The 19,934-nt window shown below is 39.2% G+C and overlaps 1 protein-coding gene across 1 annotated transcript in view; it reads right to left on the bottom strand.

The window, feature by feature from the left end:
• ARHGEF38 (Rho guanine nucleotide exchange factor 38) overlaps positions 1-19,934 on the bottom strand; it is a 124,657-nt gene that overhangs the window by 8,901 nt on the left and 95,822 nt on the right. The window contains exons 6-13 of the mRNA XM_036094764.2: positions 19,678-19,877; positions 16,754-16,887; positions 11,530-11,634; positions 9,414-9,536; positions 5,609-5,920; positions 3,245-3,388; positions 2,244-2,442; positions 1,834-2,093 (exon numbers count right to left, since the gene is read on the bottom strand). Coding sequence (XP_035950657.2) covers positions 1,834-2,093; positions 2,244-2,442; positions 3,245-3,388; positions 5,609-5,920; positions 9,414-9,536; positions 11,530-11,634; positions 16,754-16,887; positions 19,678-19,877 — 1,477 coding nt within the window. The remainder of the gene's footprint in view (positions 1-1,833; positions 2,094-2,243; positions 2,443-3,244; positions 3,389-5,608; positions 5,921-9,413; positions 9,537-11,529; positions 11,635-16,753; positions 16,888-19,677; positions 19,878-19,934) is intronic.

The following is a 19,934-nucleotide window of genomic DNA, read 5'->3' as shown; positions in this document are numbered from 1 at the left end:
TCCTCACAAAGACTTGTACCTAAATGTTTATAGCAGCATTATTCATAATAGAAATTACCTGAAATGTCTATCAACTGGTGAATGGATAAACGAAATATGCTATATCCATAGAATGAAATATTATTAGGTGATAAAAAGCAACAAAGTACATATATATACCACAACATAGATGACTCTCAAAACCATTATGCTAAGTGAAAGAAGCCAGCTGCAAAGCACTACATATTGTGTGATTCCATTAATACAAAATATACAAAAAAGTGAAATATATGGAGAAAGAAAGTAAATTAATAATTTCCTGAGGCTGGGCTGGGAAAGAGAACAGACTGCAAATGACTACAGAGAATTTGGGGGGGGGGTGAAAGGAATGTTCTAAAATTGGATTGGGGTGATAGTTGCACAGCTCTGTAAATATACTAAAAGTCATTGAATTATACACTTAAAATGGATGAGTTTTATGGCATGTAAATAAGTCCTTAATAAAGATCTTTTTAAAAAAAAGAATTCGTCATGAATTGGACAACAACCAATGTATCATTGATGAAAGAAACTAAATAGAGATAAACTATTTTTGAAGGGCAGTATGGCAGTGTCTATCAAGGCTTTAGATATATATACCCTTTGATCCTCCAATATTTTTAGGAATTTGTCCCACATACGTACTCATATAAGTGCACAAAAGTCGATGAACAAGGATCTTGCCTGAAATAATTTGAAATTTTAAAAACCCCCCAAATATTCTAAATGTCTTTTATTAGGGTAATAGTTACATAAATTATGATATATCTACAAAATAAATTATTATTCAGAATTTTTTAAGGAATAAGATAGATATTTAGGTACTGTTGTGTCTAAGATACATTGTTAAGTAGGGAAAAAAAAGCAAATTATGTAACATATACACATTCCCACTGGTATAAATAAAAGTGTTTGTACATGCACAGAGAATGTCTGAAAAGATAAACCCTAATATTGTCTCTGAAGGGTAGGGTTTGGCTAGAAGGGAATAAAGAACTTTACTTTTAATTTATGTATATCTTTACACCATTTTAACTTTTCACAAATAACATGTATTAGCCTTATAAAAAGCAAATGTAAATTAATTAGTAAAAGCTACTAGCGAAAAAAGCAAGTTGAAAAAGAGAAGCAGTTAGTTGGTCACCACTTGAGGATTGACAGTTAAATATACTGAAACTTTCTGAGGTAGTAAAAAGGAACCCTACTTTATAGCTAACTTATTGTGTGAGTGATCCCCATAGTCTTGCATGGCTGCAGCACAAGAAAGGTAGTTCTTAAGGGCGTCAGTAGGTCGTATATGGCACTATACGAGAGATTAAAAATGGCCGATTATATAGATCGCTCAATGAAGATACCGCTCTTACAGGAATCATGGACAGTTTTCCACCTGCTCCTTATGGTGGCAATCTGTTCAGTATTGAACTGTTTTTCTCTGATGGAGGAGTATAAAAAGACCGTCTTTGCTTCACTCCAAGTACATGACAGCAGGGTAGTAATAGTGACAACTACTATTTACGGAGTGTCTACTCTGGGCTGGGTACTTTACACATACACATTTTCCCTAATCCTCGCATCAAGCATGCAACGTAGCAGTTATGGTCCTCTTTCCCGCATTTGACAAAACAGGCTCAGAGAATGAAATTCCTTGCAAGAAGGGGCACAGAGAGTAAGTGTTCATAGAGCGAGGTCTCCTTGCTGTCAAAGCTGACACTCTTCCACCAAGTCTCCCAGCAAGATAGAACGCTATGTATTAGAGAGAACATCTTTGATGATTTGAACAGCCAAGCAGCGTCACATCAAGGTTCAAATGCTTACCTGCTCATCTACCTCTTGAGAGCCGTGACCGTCAGCGCCGTTTGTTTCGAACCTTCCATATGTACCACTGAGAGATGAGCTGCTGTCACTTATGCTACTTTCCGGGGTGCCTGTGACACTGTCACTAGCTGGCCGTGAGGACACAAAGAGGCTGATGTTATCAAAACCGTCATCACCGAACCTGTTCTCAGCGTCCACCTTCCGTGCTTTCGCTGGACTGTACGGTTTTAAGAAGGAGGAATACACATACCCTTTTATAACTGGATAAGAATAAAAAAGAAAGAAGAAACAAGGTCATCTGTATGTACCCTCACTAAACATTTGTGTTTAGAGAAGCACAGAGAGGCCCCTGGGAAAATCTCAACTTGAAAAGAGGTGGTAGTTCTGTACATTTCATGCAAAAAACTTACTTCCCGTGTCAACAAGCCACCTGCTTGTACTCCCCAGTGGATCCTTCTGTTCCACCACAGCCACCAACTCCCCTTCCAGAAGATTGATGTCATATTCTTGGGTAGCATTGCACTTGCGCTTCGCTTGGTAGAGTTCTTCTTTACTGTACGTGGATAGAAGTTCGGAGCGGTGAATGTCAGTTTGACGGGGCACTTCCGGCTGGGAGAAGTAAGGAGAAATTTGCGTTTAGATAGATGTGTAATAAAATTTTCACTAAGCCGGCAAAGATTTCTTCTTTGGATATTTTTTTTTAATGTTGAAGCCGTACATTGATTTGGGATTATTTCAATGTTGAAGCGTTGATGGAGTTATTATTGTGAAGCATCCAGCTGAGTTATGTGGTGAAAAATTCTCTAGTTAGCACATGAGGGCAGTGTTGCAGAGAAGAAAATTCAACTGAGTATAAGAAGGCAGAGGTTCTAATCCCTCTTCGATGGAACAATTTTTAATTTTTGCCATCCTGTAGACAATCCCTTGCGTATCAAGCACTTGATAAGTAATATTTAATTAAGTAAGTTGTACATGTGCATGTCTTTTTCTGGGAAATAATATCAGTAAATTAGGCAGGAGGCAGGGTCTAGGCCCCCTCCCAGCTCTGCCTCTAGTGACTTTGAGAAAGCCACTTCATCTCTGGAGCCTGGGATTCCTTATCTAAAAAAATGAAACAGTTGAACTACTATGATCTTGCTCTATAAAATTCTGTTCATTCATCCAACAGATATTTATATCTGTTGTCAGGCACCATCTTAATAGCTTGGAATATATCACGTACGAAACGGATAAAAATCTATGACCTCACAGAACTCATAGTATAGAAGGAAGAAATAGACAAGAAATCCTACATATAATAGGTTGGTAAATTACAGGATATTAGAATGAGATAAGTGACTTAGAAAATGATACTGTGATTTGAATAAGGAAAAGAAGTGAGAGTTATTGTCAGGAATCCTACCAAACTCACCAGAATTTGCACAGTCTTCTTCTTTTCAAAACTAAGCTTCCTCTCAATAAAGGTGGTACTGCTGTCCTTTACAAAATTAAGATTTTGAACCTCTTCTAGTACTTGATTCTGAATTTCAGAGATTCTTGAGGCCAACAGTGGAACCTATAGGTAGAAATGATATGGCATTGTTCTCAAACAACTATTTAACCATATTAGATATTAAATTTAGTAGAGTTATGACAAACAGAGAAAGTGTAAGATAGCTCCACAGAAAAAAATTAGGGCAATGTTAGAACTTTTGGATAAAAATGGTCTAATTTGCTGTCTCCAGAAACATCACTAAAAACGATAGAGATAATTGTTTTTAAAGGCTCAAGCCTAGAGGTGCCTGGGTGGCTCAGTCAGTTAAGTGTCTGCCTTCGGCTCAGGTCATGGTCTCGGGATCCTGGGATCGAGCCCCACGTCGGACTCCCTGCTCAGTAGAGGAGTCTGCTTCTCCCTCTTCCTCTGCTCCCTCCTGCCCGCCGCTCATTCTCTCTCTCTCTCAAATAAATAAATCTTTAAAAAAATAATAAAGTTTCAAACCTAAATAAAAGAATAGAAGAGAAATAAAAAGCAATGGAATTTTGGAAGAAGGGCTCAGGAATCAATGGCAGTAGGGTCCTCCAAAGTGGTAGGGTGGGATAGTGGGAAGGAGAAAGAAGCTACAACGAGAAGCATTGGTTAAGAGCCTGTGCTGGTTTTAAAACAAATCAGCAAATTCTTTGACATGCCTCTCATAAAGAGGTGGAGTCCATGACCTCTCTCCTCAAAAGTGCGTGGGTTTTTAAAATTGCCTCCATGAGTAGAATGTGGAAATGAACAGAAAAACAGAAGTAATGCTATCTGACCCTCAAGATTAGGCTAGAAGAGACCATGTGGTTTCTGCTGGTTTCTCTTGGGACACTCACTCTGAGACTTGGAAGAAGTCCAGTTGCACTGTGGCCACCATATCAAAAAACCATGTTGAAAGATTGGGTGGGGGGCCTTGTCCTCAACTATTTGAGTCTTCTATCATCATCCTATCTCCCACCCCAGACATGGGCTTGAGGAGGTCTTTGAGATGGCTCTAGCCCCAGCTATTATGAGACTGGAACCTCACAGAGACACTGAGAATGACTACCCTGAGCCCAGGGAACCTCCAGAACCATGAAAGACAATAGTAATAAATGACCATTGGTTGCTACATGCTGATATAATTTGTTATAACCACGCAGTTATAGACAACTGGAATCATCCAAATATCCATCAGTAGGAACAGGTTGATACACAAAACCATGCAAACTGTATGATTCCATTTTTATGAGATACAAACCAGGCATAACAGTCTATGGTAACACATCGATGCATCCCCAGGAGGTTAAAAAGCAAATTGCAGGATGGTGCTGTAATATCCCAGTTTTCTATAGGAAAAATATATACATATTTGCATTTACTTCTAATGGCATGAAGAAACCCTAAATGGATAAACTAGTAACAATGGGAGTGGGGGTAGGGGATGGGTGGTTAGGGAACAGGAGTCTGTGTGAGACTGCTTATACATTTTTATGTAGTTTTGCCTTTGAATCATGTAAATGTAGCACCTGATTTTTCAACTTAATTTATTCAAAGGGTAAGTTAAAAGTTAATTAAATACACAGTAAAAAATAAAGTCAGGACAATTAATTCTCCTCCAAATGTTGTCCATTAAATATCTAACCAGTTGAATAAGAACTAATTGAAATAAAGGGCAAAGAAACCACACTGATTTTTTAAGTTGATATTAGCTTGTAAATATCATTCTTCTTCTTCAGGAAAATAGTCATAAAATCATATCCTAATGGAAAGCTAGATTACACACACACGCACACACACACACGCATACACACACACCCTAGACTTTGTTACATAGAGGAAAACAAAAGCAAAAAAAAACTGGTTTGACAGTTATCCTGTTGCTGTCATTACATGGAGATGGCCTTTTTTTTTGGACCCACATCTTAAATAGTCATGGTTAGCACTAAAGAACTGTTGAATAGGAAGAGATTACAAAATACAAATTGATAAGCTTCAACAAAGCATCAAGCAGGTGGAGCTAAAAGGTGTTTGGCATTTGAAAAGATACCTCCAAGAAGACCTAAGGTGTGCAAGGCACAATAAACCTGAACTAGGAAACTTTCCTATGGAGAAAAGAGAAAGAAATTTAAAAACTGTGACTGGCTTCAGTTAAACACCACCACCCCCCCACGCCACATGCGCACATGCACTGCACACGTGCACACCATGAACAGGGCCGTTGCACATGGCTGCAGTTTCTAGCAGATCCTGCTGGCCTAGCTAGCCAGGTGCTGGCGCAGAGCTTACCGGCGCCACCGTGGAATAAACCTGCCGAGCCGCAAGTGTCAGGTCCCTGAGGAGAGCCATGAAACTGCACAGACAGTTCCACAGAATCTTCCGAGCAGCCTGGTTGAACACCTGGAGCTCCTCCACGAGCTGGGCATTGAGGGCCTCGTACTCCTTTTTGGCCAAGTCTGACTCATCTCCTGCTGCCCGCGGTAGGTAGCTGTTGCAGTCCAGCAGTTTGTCATAGCGTTTCTGGATGAGCTTCTGAGGCCCTGTGAATAAGGACAGCAGGGCCGACAGGGGCATCAGGACGAGCCTCTGCAAATGGGCTGCCTGCCGAGAGAGAAAAGCAACCCTGTGACAGAGTAAGGAGCAACCAGTACAGGTACTGCGCTACCGCCAGTGGGCTTACTTCCTCCCTGCAGGAGCTCAGAGGAGGACAGGGAAGTATATAGCCAAGGTAAGAGACCATGGGGCACTTGGGTGGCTCAGATGGCTAAGCATCTGCCTTTGGCTCAGGTCATGATCTCTGGGTCCTGGGATCCAGCCCCCCAGTAAAGCTCCCCCCCACCATGGTCAAGTACCGTATCTTGGGCTCCCATCTCAGCGGGAAGTCTGCTTCTCACTCACCCTCTCCCCTCTCCTCGTGCTCTCTCTCTCTCTCTCTCTCAAATGAATAAATAAAATCTTAAAACGAGAGAGAGAGAAGATGTGATCTTTTTTTGTCTAAACCTGCTCCAAGACTTAAAACAGGGACTCTAGACTCTAACACTGAATGTAAAGAGTGAGCAAGAAGAGGAATACAAAAGTTAAAGCTTGCACACCCAAAATGCACTCCATGTTTCTCTCTGAAGCCATTGGTTTTGTCATTGGGGTCATCTCCTTCAACACTTTCCCCTTCCCCTCCTTTCTAATCCCAGAGCCCAGCAGAGTTACTCCAGCACAGGGGTGGGAGGCAAACTCCAGTTTTTGACCACTAAGACTGTGCAAATGACTCACCATATCATTCCCTTCCTTTGCTGACAATAAAAGGAAGGTAGTCTTAGAAGACACTGTATCCTTTCCTCCCACATCTGCCCAATTCCCTGGCTACCCTGATGTCTCATTTTGGGTAGACGAACTTTTTACCATATACAGATAAGTACCTCCTTTTTTTTTTTAAAGATTTTATTTATTTATTTGACAGAGAGAGACACAGCGAGAGAGGGAACACAAGCAGGGGGAGTGGGAAAGGGAGAAGCAGGCTTCCAGCTGAGCGGGGAACCCGATGCGGGGCTCGATCCCAGGACCCCGGGATCATGACCTGAGCCGAAGGCAGACGTTTAATGACTGAGCCACCCAGGCACCCCTAAGTACCTCCTTATTATAGGTATTTTGCTCCTATGATAGAAAAGACAACAGAGTTATTGCTTTCTCTTTAAATACATTGAAAGATTAAGCTGATGCTGGTTCTGTTTCTTAAATTGTTACATTTTAGGGTTAGTCATTTTGAGTCACTGAAAATGAACTTCATATTAACCCCCAACCCCATGCCAGCACCTAAGCATCCTAGATTTACTTTCTTCTCTTTCTCTTTCCTCCCCCTCTCTTCTGAAGTGCACTAGTATCCTATGTTTGCTGACTGCCGACTTTACGCTTTATCATATATGCATGGGTTACATGATTGTTACAGCAGTTTAGAAGCAGGTTTCTCTTTTGTACCCTGAAAGATGTCCTAGGGAATCAGCATCTGAGCAGCAGCTTTTATTAATTAAACAGCCTCTCGTAACTTTGTCTGAACTCATGGGAAATCTACAAGAGAGGGGAAACCAATCTCTTACTGGCACTAGCAGTAGACTACACAGATTAAATTTGATGTCTGTCTTCTAAAATAATCAATATATACCTGCAGACTGTTTAATGAGTCCTTTGACTAAGCAAAGAATCTGTTTACTGTTCTGATAAATTACTATATTGTAACTTGACTGGATTCTACAGGTAATTACAATATTACAACATAATTACTATATACATATATGTATAGTATATACGTATATATATATGTCTGCGGTCACAGGATACATATCCTGTGACCGCAGACATAAACTGATTCCAATTCACCTGGGCATAGGAATTACGATTGGAACAAATAAGAATCAGATTTTCTTTTAATATTTTTCCTATTCAAAACATATAGGCAAGTACTTTTCAAGGTAGATAAGTATTTTTCAAAGTTAGATAAAAACACTGCTCTGCCTTTAGATAGATTTTTGAATTCTTATGAACATTTAATTTTTAAAAAGTTTAATACACTTTATTCATAAGTAAAAAAGTTACTTTTATATTGATCATTGTGATAATTATTTTAATTTAGCTTAATTTATCATCTTGTTTCATGCAAGGAGGAGAAGAACACAGCTCTTCTTCCATCAAATTCTGGACATGCTTGCTGAGGAGAAGCTGTATACCATGCTCTTACGTGGTGCTCGATAAATACTTATCGACTTAATACATTGGAATTAAGCTAAAGAGCAAACCCTTAAGGACTTTTCTAAAATGTGCTGTCTGTAATTAAGCCCAGAAAATGTATAAAGAACTAGCCACACTGTTTCCATTTAACATCCATCATAAAAACTTCTCTCTCTCTTGCTCTCTCACTCTCATTTATCTGATCGATCATTTTAGTTCAGATGTAATCCTGACTTGCCATTCCCCAGTGCCACGAAATAAGATGCTTCCAGGTGTTTTCTACTGGGGGGTGGGGCTGCATCACTTCCTAGGATTTGGAAATATGTGGGGCTATTCACTGGATGTCATGACTTGAGATTGGGGGGACATTATTGAGATTTAGAGCCTGGTACACCAGGAATGCTAAGCATCCTCCAACACAAGGGCCTCTCAATGAAGAACTGTCTGACCCAAAATGCCAATAATGCCAACACAAAACTGCCTCTTTCAAGGACCTTCAAGATGATGAAGGAGTCTATTATGGCTTCTCTATAACATACTACTATGATATAATAATACCTATGGAACACAAGATACTAAATTAAAATTAGTACTACTCAAACTAATTTACCAGCCAAATATTTCTAGGCTCAAGCAGGTTTTTAGGATTCCCAAGCTATGTTTTATAATTCTGTATATTTTACAGAACTCATAGAAAACAAACTCAGAGGTAAAAGCCCTTTCTCAATAAGAAGGCTTTACTTTCCAGTACATAGTGTGTTAATAAAAGTCACGTCTTCAGAGAGTATCTTCGCTCCTCCTGTAAGGACTCTGGACTTTTCCAGAGACTCCTTTAGGAAAATCACAGCTTGCCAACTTAATAAATCCGTCATCTATCACATGCAGGCTTAAACTAAATGTTGATTTTAAAAGCTACACACAGATGCCTGGGTGGCTCAGTCGGTTGGTTAAGCGTCTGCCTTCAGTTCAGATCATGATCCCAGGGTCCTGGGATCGAGTCCTGCATTGGGCTCCTTGCTCAGCTGGGAGCCTACTTCTCCCTCTGCCTGCCGCATCCCCCTGCTTGTGCTCTCCTTCTCTGTCAAATAAATAAATAAAATCTTAAAAAAAAATAAATAAAGGTTGCACAGACATTGACTACTCCTAGAAACTCAGTCTGGGACCCTCTTAAATTTTGATCATAATAAAAAATCTTCACTAACTCACTTTAAAATAGTTAATAATGAAAAAAAAAAAACCCCTCCTGTTTAAATCTACTGATTTTGACATTCGTATTTGCTTTAGTGCCTGTTTTATTTCTAACTCCAGAAAAATAAATAAAAAGCAGCTTTCCTCTTAACCCCACTTTCTAATTTATCTGTGAATATAAATAACTTACAAAGTCACCACAGGGATTCAGGGCATTCCTTGAGGCCTCCGAATGGCTCGTCTCCTCCTTGTCTTTGTTGCACGAGATCTCCTGGAGCTCCATGACACTCCGCAGTGCTAAGGGCATGGCATCCTGAAACCCAGGGACAAAGTCACAAAATGGGCCAAGTTCTGAAGTTCTGTACAATTAAATATATCCCAAGTGTGTACTTCATCATCATAGCCCTCCATTACCACGGAGAGATAAAAGGAAAAAAAGGAAGTAAAAAAAAGTCATGAATACTCTGTACAATGAAGTTACGTGTAACCATTTCTTTTCTTATTTCCCCGTCACTTTCTCCTACTGCTCTGTACGACACCTTCTTTATTAAGTGGACTACATCCTAAGGTCCCTCATTGGCCATTCTTCAGCATTCAGGTCTTACTGAACCCCTTATTTTAGAAATCACGCCTTTTTGATTTATGTCTTCAGTGTCCCCTAGTGAATTTTTAAAAGAAGATGTTCATGTTTTTGTTGAATTGGTTAGTAGAAATAGAAGACTTTCCTACAGATATTCCCAAGATGCATTCACTTCATGAAATGTATATGAAGGACAGGGTTCCCACTGCTCTGTCTGGCTGTTATAACTGAGTTTTGGTTTTCTTTTCACAGAAAGCAGAGCTTTAGGAAGAGATTAGCAAACCTGATTGCAAAATCAGGCTTTGCATCAGTTAATAAATGAGAAAGGAATGTGGCTTGTTGGTTACATAACATGGAACCTTTTCTCCAAATCATCATGCCTGTTAACCTAATCCTCTTTTGGTATGATAATTTACCTGTGCACACAAACATCTGCTTCCAAAAATAGATATCCAAAATAAAAACTGGAAAATGTGAAGGGGGTCATTTGTTAACTCAGTTACGTGGAATTCTACTAATTGTCTATGTCTCCCAGTCATGACCATTATCAAGATGTTGTTGAGGACACTATGTCTTCTATATGAGATCCATTCTCTCTTACTAACTATAATTATACTGCACTTCAATTGGTTTGGTTAAGTCAGTGATTCTCAACAAGGGCAGGAAAACTTCCTGGGGGATTGGAAATTAGTGGGGTTTTTCTTCTACTATGGTTGTGTGGGAGTATTTGCATATTGTAGTTATTATTTTGTTAGAATTTATTTTCCTTTACATTGATTTTCTTTCATGTAGACCTACCTAACTAAGGTTGAATTACCTGTGAATTTCATTCAGAACTCTAAAGGGGGCATTACGAAACACCAGTTATAAAATAAATAGAGGTGCTCTGTTCATCTAGGGTTGTGTGATCGTATGTCCTTTTTTTAAGTTGGCTTCTCAAAGACTTACAGCTAAATTTGAGATCCACATGTGGGTTTCTGCGGTTTTTATATGGCCTTTATGTTCTGCTCTTTTTGCTCTTTAGTTCTCCTCTAATTTCATTTTATGTCCCCCTTTGATTTCCTTTTTTCTTTCAGTACCACTTTTAAATTTGCAAATATGTGTTTTAGGTACTAGAAAGGGATATGTTAGTATAATCCAACAAATAAAGAAAATTTCTGCCAAATCAATTTTGTTTTTTTGTTTTTTTTGTTTTTTTTTTTAAGATTTTATTTATTTATTTGAGAGAGAGAATGATAGAGAGAGAGCATGAGAGGGGGTAGGGTCAGAGGGAGAAGCAGACTCCCTGCCGAGCAGGGAGCCTGATGCGGGACTTGATCCTGGGACTCCAGGATCATGACCTGAGCCGAAGGCAGTCGCTTAACCAACTGAGCCACCCAGGCACCCCAAAATCAATTTTGTATTAATGAACTCATCTCTATTGTAAGGAAAGTGTGCTGATGGTCCAGCACCACGTGGCAATCATGTGAGCTTACATCCCACAACACAGCCACCTCAATTGGGAGAAGGATGGAGCAGATACGGGAACAAAGAACAAAATCTACATCCTTATACTGGCTTCCCTCACCTGCAGTTGGCAGCCTCCCAAATTTGATACAGTATCAATGAATTTTATCATATAAATTCGATCACATAAATGCACGAACATTCACATGTACTCTTCAGAATAACCATGGACATCAATACGTTCTCGTAGAAACAGTGGAACTGGTTGTGTCTTACCTACCTGGATATGTTGAAGACAGAGGGAAATGTTCTTCACGCAATGCCTCACCGTCTTTTCTAAAGATCTAAACAGCTTTTCTTCTCTATTGAAAGTATTGTCTTTCACCTATAATGTAGATGAAATTCTTTATTTTTATAACTCGAACAAATCTGGTGTTTTAAAGAAATATCACAGGCTGTATTAGCCCAGCACATGACAAAGAGACCCCTTGTTGAGAAGAAAACCTTCCATGTCATGCTGACTGCCTTAACACAGAACTTGCTGTGTACAAGCACACAGCGCAACTTCAATTAGTGTGGTGACGCCCCATGCTGCCGGTTAATCCGCCTTCGGCTTTCACAGAGCTTCGTCTATGTGATGGTAGCTGGGGCAGGTAAAACTTTCTCTGCAGTTTCTAATGGCATATATTATATATGTACTCTGAAATTATGCCCCATTTGTGGGTTCGTAAAATAATTAATAAAATAAAAAATCAAAATTTAAATAAGATAAACATTTCATCTCTTGACTGGAACTTACTGTTTTGTTGCTATGACTCATCCCAGTTAATTTCACAGTGGTTATTTAGAAAATATACTTAGCTTCTTGGCTAAAAAATGCGGTAATTCTTTACCAACTCAAATTTGAAAGGTTGAATGTGATCTTGGCCAAAAGAGTCCTTTTGTGGGGAAAACTCAGCAGAGTTAAGATAGTAGTCACATGTGTTCAGTTATTTTTTCATATTTTATTTTATTGATAAGACCATAATTATTATTAATAGTGAGAAGTATTTCTTGGCTATCACAATGGTGACAAAAGAAGAGCAGAACCAGCTTCATGCTGCCAAAATCTGTGTGAACATGCAAATGATTTGTGGCATATGGTGGGTATTCTTCGGTTTGGTCCTGGGTAGTAACCACAGCTGCTCTCTGTTCGTAGGTCTGTTAATTTAAGATGGTTGACCTTGGTGGGTGGTGGGGGGAGGATGGTTGATCTTAGAACTGAATGCACAGAAAATGGTGATATTTTATTTTATTTTTAAACCCCTTAATATTGTTTATCTAAAAAGCTTTTGATTAAATAGGTGGCATAGTTCTTGTAATTCACACAACATTCAATACCATCTGCCTTATGATCTCTATGCTCTAATCTAGTTTGATGTATTGAACAATATGCTGGGGCAGATTATTTTATTTTATTTTTTAAAGATTTTATTTATTTATTTGGCAGAGAGAGACACAGCAACAGAGGGAACACAAGCAGGGGGAGTGGGAGAGGGAGAAGCAGGCTTTCCGCTGAGCAGGGCACCTGATGCGGGGCTCGATCCCAGGACCCTGGGATCATGACCTGAGCCAAAGGCAGACGCTTAACGATTGAGCCACCCAGGCACCACTGGGGCAGATTATTTTAAATGCGGGTTTCAAGGACCCCTCACCAGCTATTTTGCGTATCTTGGCAGAGATCCAGATGATTCTAAAATAAGAGATCCAGGGATCACAGTATGAGAAATATTGTCCAGTTCTACGTTCCTATAGCCAAGCCCTTCTCATGCTGTTTTATTTTGCTGGAATATGCTGCTGTCCCTTTTTCTGCATTGCAAATATCTGTTTAATTTTTTTAAGGACTCAACTGTCACCCCTTCTATGAAACCTCCCTTGAATTCCTATTCTTTTCACTGTAGAAAATTAATTGCTCCCCCATGTGCTCTCACAACACTAGTTAATTAAGTGATTCTTTCCACCGATAAATGGCAAGCATTTGAGATTAAGTATTTTTTGTCTTAGTAAAAATAATAGCTAACATTTATTAAACACTAACTATGTTCCAGACATGGTGCTAAAACCTGCTTTCCATTTTCTCATTTTAATTCTTACAAAACTCTACGGCATAGGTGCCACAATTAATCCCATTTTAGAGATAAACAGAAGCTTGGGAGCTGTGGCAGGGTTAGTTGATGTCCCCCCGTCATCCTTTTACTGACAACACTTGCACCTCTAGTTTAAGTTGGACACATAGCTGCCCTGCTAGCGACTACCCTTTCCAGCCTCCCCTGCCGCTGGTTCTGCCCTCGTAACTGGTTTGGGTAAATAGATGTTAGCTAAGTGATGTATTTCATTTCTGAATTTTGGCCTTCCAGCATTGTCCTTGGGACAAGACTGAAGACACAGCGGTGACCCAACTTCAACCAAGCAGCTGAAGACAGTATGTTTGGGGAACAGCAAAACTCTCCAAGTGGGGACAATTGGGTTCCTACAGAATTTTGTGCAGCAGAGCCCGTCTGGACTCACATCTCAGGACTATTGTAAGAGAGAGAAAGAAATGACTATCTAGCTTAAGCTACTTAGTTTTGGAATCTCTTTGTGAAAGGAGCTTGGCCTTTACCCTAAATAATATAGGAAGTTAAAGAAATTTACCCATGTTAATAGGTAGGACCAGGATTCAAACCCAAGGAGTCTGAATGCAGAATTTCTTTGTATTCTCAATCTCTAACACAGTGTCTGGTACATAGAGTTCAATACATGTGTGATGAATTGAATAGAATCTTCCTCTTGGGTAATAGTTTTATACCCTAACTCCACCAAATATTTCACTTGAGCTGCTGACAAGTGCAAAATTGACTGATTTGAGATTTATCTCTTCGGCAGTTCAGCCTATGCAGCTGATTTTCTGATTAACAGTGAAATGCTTCATTGCTGACAGGACATCTTCTCAAAAGATTAAGGGGAAAATCTAATTAATATCCCTTCAGGCCACTTTACCTACAATTCACTTTTACTTCACAATTGGAAAATACCAGAAGCTGATGATAAATATGTTAAGGAATGTAACAGCTTCTACAAAAACCTGCTCAGAATTAAGACCTGCCTATTGTTCCTCAATAGAATTGTCTTAAGTCAGAAACAACAACCTAAAGAGTAGGGGAGAATTGTGTGCATGACATTTACACATGCCCATGGAGGCTACAGTCTCTCTCAAATTGAATTCCCAATCCAATTTTATTACTGTTGCTTTTAGTTCAAATGTCTTGATTTTCCTTTCCCTTATCTATGACCATACACCATAATGTCCCAAACTTCTCACATTATAGTTTCACATTGGGAGAGGGGCCTGGAATTATTTCCTGCATGCAATGGACCCAGTGAGCCCCTAGAAGAACACAAAGAAGTATTAAGAACAATGATACATGCCATGGATTCTAAGAATGTCCATATTGGATATGGAATAGGAAGGAAGTACAGCCACAAGAGGAAACAAAAACAAGGCTTGGAAGAAGTTGATTATACTGAAAAGTCCTAAAGAGGAGGTCACTGCATGCCATATAGGGCCACAGGGCAATCACTGGTTTTGGTCAGATGGCAGAAAGGAGCAAGGGGAAAGTCAAGGTCAGAGCCTTTATTGTGGTTTTTGTGGGCAACCTTATAGAAATAGCTGGTCAGGATAAACAGTTTAGGATTGGCCAGTTTGGGTAATTCCCATGGGCTTTGGGCTTTCATGGTGGTCTCTACTTGCCTGGTACCTGGCCCTAGGATGATTTAAGGCAGAGGAACACCGGCTTGGTGTGTGAGAGATAGACTAGAAAGTGTTTGGGGCTATAGACTCAGGGCTTGGTTCGCATATGAAAGAATTGATCCCAGCTGAGCCCTTTGCTTTCTCTAAGAATGGATTAGCCCTGGGAGGAGCATCTGTCAGGGCCCAGCAGCTTTTTCAAGATGTCAAAACATTATAAAATACAGAAAGTAAAAAACCTAATACACCATGCATAATGGAGTTTATATCTACGTGAGAAGTAAGAAGTCTGTACGTTAAAAGTTGGTAAACAGTAATACACTGTAGTGATATGAAATGATGAGGATGATGATGATGATAGCCAATACGTACTGAGTGCTTACCATCTGTGTTAGGTACTTTCTTCATACTTATCACCTCATTTCATCCTCACAAGCCCTCCATGTGGTAGGTCCTAGTATAATCTTGATGACTCCCTTGGATTTAAGCTATGTGCCCAAAGGCATATATTGATTAAGTGACAGAAGCAACGTTCTAATCCAGATCTGGATGACTTCAAAGACTTGGCCCTTACTTTCTGCCCTGTGCTGACTCCGGCAAATGTTCATGGTGCCAAGATTGGAAAACACTCAGCAAGCTTGCCAGGCATTCAGAAGAGGAAGAAGCCGCTACTATCTTAGGGTCAGAAAGCTGCAAAGACTTAATGGAAAAAAGGAAAAAGATCATGGCCGCTAAAGAGTGAAGTAGATAGGAGAAGCCAAAGAAAACCAATGCTGAACTACCATACGGTAGCCTCTAGTTCAAACTAAAAACCTTAGAGATGTTAACATAATAAGTGATGAAATCAGGCAAATTAGAAGAAAAAAAAGTACCATGTAGTATCTTTTTTTTTTTTTTTTTTTACCATGTAGTATCTTAAGAACTGCCCTGCCTTCTTTTGGTTAGAAGCCCAGGGAATTACCATCTCCAGGCCATGAACTTTCTATCTTGTGATTCTCAAAGTGTGTTCCATTGGTCACTTACTTCAAGGTCATTTAGCTTCAAAACACCTGGAGTTTTGTAAAAATACAGACCACTAGGTTGCACCCTTGAACCGGGTGGAGCCCTGGAATCTTTTGACAAGCTCCTCAGGTAATTGTTTCACACCTTAAAGTTTGAGAACCTTTGCTAATCCATCCATTATTTATTGGGGGTTGAGATGAAAGTGGTTCAAACCAAGCTAAACAGCTGACACAGAACAATTACCCAGTAATAATGTGCATGGGGGGTGCAGAGAGAGGAAGAGGATAAAGGTAGCCCACTACCTAGGCACCTAACCCCCCTTTTTTTAAATAGGTGAAATAAAGATAAGATGAACATTAAGGGAACCCAAAAGGAAAGTGAGGTTTTTAAAAAGCAGAGATAAGTTAGGGATGAAAGGAGGACATTGCCTTGGGTGTGATTATGTGCTGGTTGATGGTGAGAGTTAGGACTTCTGGGGCATCCCACGTTGACCCCTGTCTTCACGTCCTTTTCTCTCCTTTGCTTCCTGAGTGGAAGCACCATAGCTAAAATAGTGTCAAAACCACCTGCACTCCATTTCCCCCAAAAGAGGGAGAAAGAAAGAATCAGCATTAGGCAATGACCTTGATTCTCAGTGTTCTAGAAATGGCTCTGATAACAACCAACAAAACCCTCACAAAAATATCAGCATTCATATGCCCCAGGAGGATGTATATGGCTGAAGAAGAAAAATTACCTGTGGTTCTCCTCTGGTTAGAATCTTTAGGTGATTTGTCACTCTTTTTGATTTCTTGCTAATTGAATGAATGTTTAATTTAGACAATTTATCTTTAAGTGATTCATCCTCATCATTCTTCTTGTATTTTAGAACTGAAATAGAAGAATGCAATCACATATCTGAACACGTGCAACATAGAAAGTGTGTGTTTCATCCAAAGAATTCAAATCCATATTTAAGATAGAAATCTATGTGATTTTTGACCCTCTGATGCAGATGCGATATGCTCCGGCCCCACTGCCCAGGCATAAGCCCAGCTGCCCAACCCACTGACCGGAAACTCAGCTGTCCAGGCGCTTGAGCTCCTCAAAGCCCACGGGCCATTTACCCTCCACATTAAAGAAATCTCTGACACTGGAGAAAAACTTTCTCTCTTCTCAGATAATACATCTGTTATCTTCAGTCTCTAGAATGAAGCATCAAGGCCTAGCTAAGAAAACTGCACCCAGCATAAGGAGACCTCAGACTCTGGAGTGGCTCTCCACTAGCTGAGACTTTTGGGGTAAGTTGAGTCACCTCTCTGAGCTTTATCTTTTTATCTTCAAGATCATTTTCACCTCCCATATTGTTCAAAATGTTAAATATTTCTAACATTCAGTTTTGGTCAGTGTGCCAGGAGATGGGCAATCTTACACACTGTTGGTGAGGATTAAACCAATACAGTTTTTGTGGAGAACATTTGGGCAGAATCTTCTAAATGTATTGTCTATGACCAGGAAGTCCGTGCAGAGAATTTGCTTTCCATAATCAAGCATACAAAGTTTTGTTTGCTACAGCATTTTTTTTTTCCAATAGCACAATATTGGAAACAATCAGAAAGTTTATCCATAGAGGAAGAGTTAACTAAATTAGGACACACTCAGAAATAGAATACCAGGGAACCATTAACAAGAAGGCCAATATTAACTGGAAGAATGTTCATGATATGTAATTAAGTTTAAAAACCAAGCCCAGCAAACTGTAGTGCCACACATGTTCAGGACAGATGGAGAGAAGGAGAAGAAAGAGAAAGAAGAAAGAAAATAGAAAAAAAAAAACAACATAGAAAGTCTGAAGAAAACTTATGACACGCCAGCTATGCAAACTGGAATCATGGGAGTGGAAAATTTTTCCACTTTAACACTGTGAAAGAGTTTAAGCAAACAGAAAAGTAAAAAGAATAATATAACAATTTTCTTTCAGCCTTGTCAAAACCTAATATTTCGCCTTGCTTATCTCCATAAAAATAATCAGCTGAAGTTTCTCTGATCCCCATCTTTGGTCCTTTAAAGGGAATTATGATCCTAAAGAATGGGGTTGACTATCTATTTTTACAACTTTATTGTATATGGATTTGTACAATACATAGTATTATTTTGAATGTTTTCAATGTTTATAAAAATGCACCATATTGCGTATATATATTCTTCTGTCACTTGTAATTTACTTTTTAGAAAATTCAACATTGTGTTTTTGAGATTTATTCAATTGACACATGCATTTTAATTTTTATGTTCTCATGGTATCATAGTGTCCAATATACAGTTTGTCCATTATCTGGATAAATATGTAAGCTATTTTCTTCTTGCTTTTATGAACAATACTAGTTACTAGTATACCTGTCTATGAGCATATGGGAAAGAGTTTCTCAAATATCTAGAGACTAATTTTCTGAGTCTCAGGTGTGGGCATCTTCAACTTTACTAGATGTCAAATTGTTCTCCATAGTGGTGATTCCCACTACATTTTCACCTGCAGATTGAGATTCAGCACCTAACGTTATCCCTAAAAAATCCTTTCGCCAGTCTGATAGGATGGGAATGGTATGTCATTGTAATTTTAATTTGCATTTCTCTCCTTATAGATGAAGCTTAGTGTTTAAAAATGTATTGGTCTTTCTGAATTGCTTCCTTTTATTATTAACCTTTTTTTGTATTAGAATATTTTTATTATTGATTTAATATCAGTAATTATATATTCTAGATAGTAATCCTTTGCCTATGGACTGTCTTTTAATTTGTTTATAGCATCTCTTCCTCTACAACTTTCACTTTTTTCACTCTAGGCCCTTCTTTATAATTTTAGTTTATTAATACAAATACATACTATTTTTCCAATAAAAATTTGGAAAATAAAAACAATAAAAATAAATGAAGTTGTTGGAGCACTTAGCGCCAATGTCCTACCATTGCTGTAATGTTGAATTGAGATTTAATGTTAGAAGTACAAAGCCAATTAAGAACTAACAGACACAAATCACACTGACAGAGGACCCACACAATCTATCCCGATGCATTACTGTATCCGGGATGATAGAAACCATGTAATGCCTCCAGTTTTGAAATCTACATTCCACTTCAGACATGAATTTTACATCTTGGCTAACAAATACCTAACAATAATTTCATAATTTGAGAACGAAATATATTTGCTCCCTTCAATGGGGCAATTATTGCTAGAAAATCTCCATTCTTTATGTGCCAGAACCAGATGAGCTTGATGTATTAGCTGGGCCTGTTTCACCACTGATTTGGCTGGAGCTTCTCACTGCTCCAGCTTCCTGGCCATGCCATGTCTCCTTCTTCCCACACATATTGCCAGAGACAGTAGGACTATGTGCTATGGTATTTTCAGTCCACAGTATGTCACCAGGCATGCAGTGGTCAACAGAGGTTGAATAGGGCTGTTTGATTTTTTTAAAAATTGTCATTTTTTTTTGTGCCTCGTGATCTCCTGAATCCAGCTGGCAGGCAAACTACACTCTGCTCCTTAGCCTCTAATCTGGATATCGAATGATCATGATCACCGCAACTGCTATAACTATTTAGATATTTTGATTCTCAGAAGTATAAGCAGAACACTCCAATCACAGAAAACACTCAATTCATCATATCTCTTCTTACCTAAATCTTTCCGTCTTTTAAGTTCATTGATGTTCACATTAATGTCTTTCACTGCGGTGAAGGCATCTCCCAGCGCCCTGAAGTCTGGGTGAGAGGGAGGGGTGGAGCCCCGGAGTTCACACAGCAAGAGGGGGTATTTCATTACACGCTGGATTGGTTTGATCATCAAAGAGCCCATGTCCAGTAAGTTTGGCTTGCCTCTACAATAGAAACAAATAATGTCAGTTTCACAGACTTTTGTCTTATTAACTCCTTCT

This window comes from Halichoerus grypus, chromosome 3, assembly GCF_964656455.1.
Source record: "Halichoerus grypus chromosome 3, mHalGry1.hap1.1, whole genome shotgun sequence".
NCBI classification, from domain to species: domain Eukaryota; kingdom Metazoa; phylum Chordata; class Mammalia; order Carnivora; family Phocidae; genus Halichoerus; species Halichoerus grypus.
Note: the sequence above shows the minus strand (reverse complement) of the source record. Positions and strands in the feature narration are given on the sequence as shown.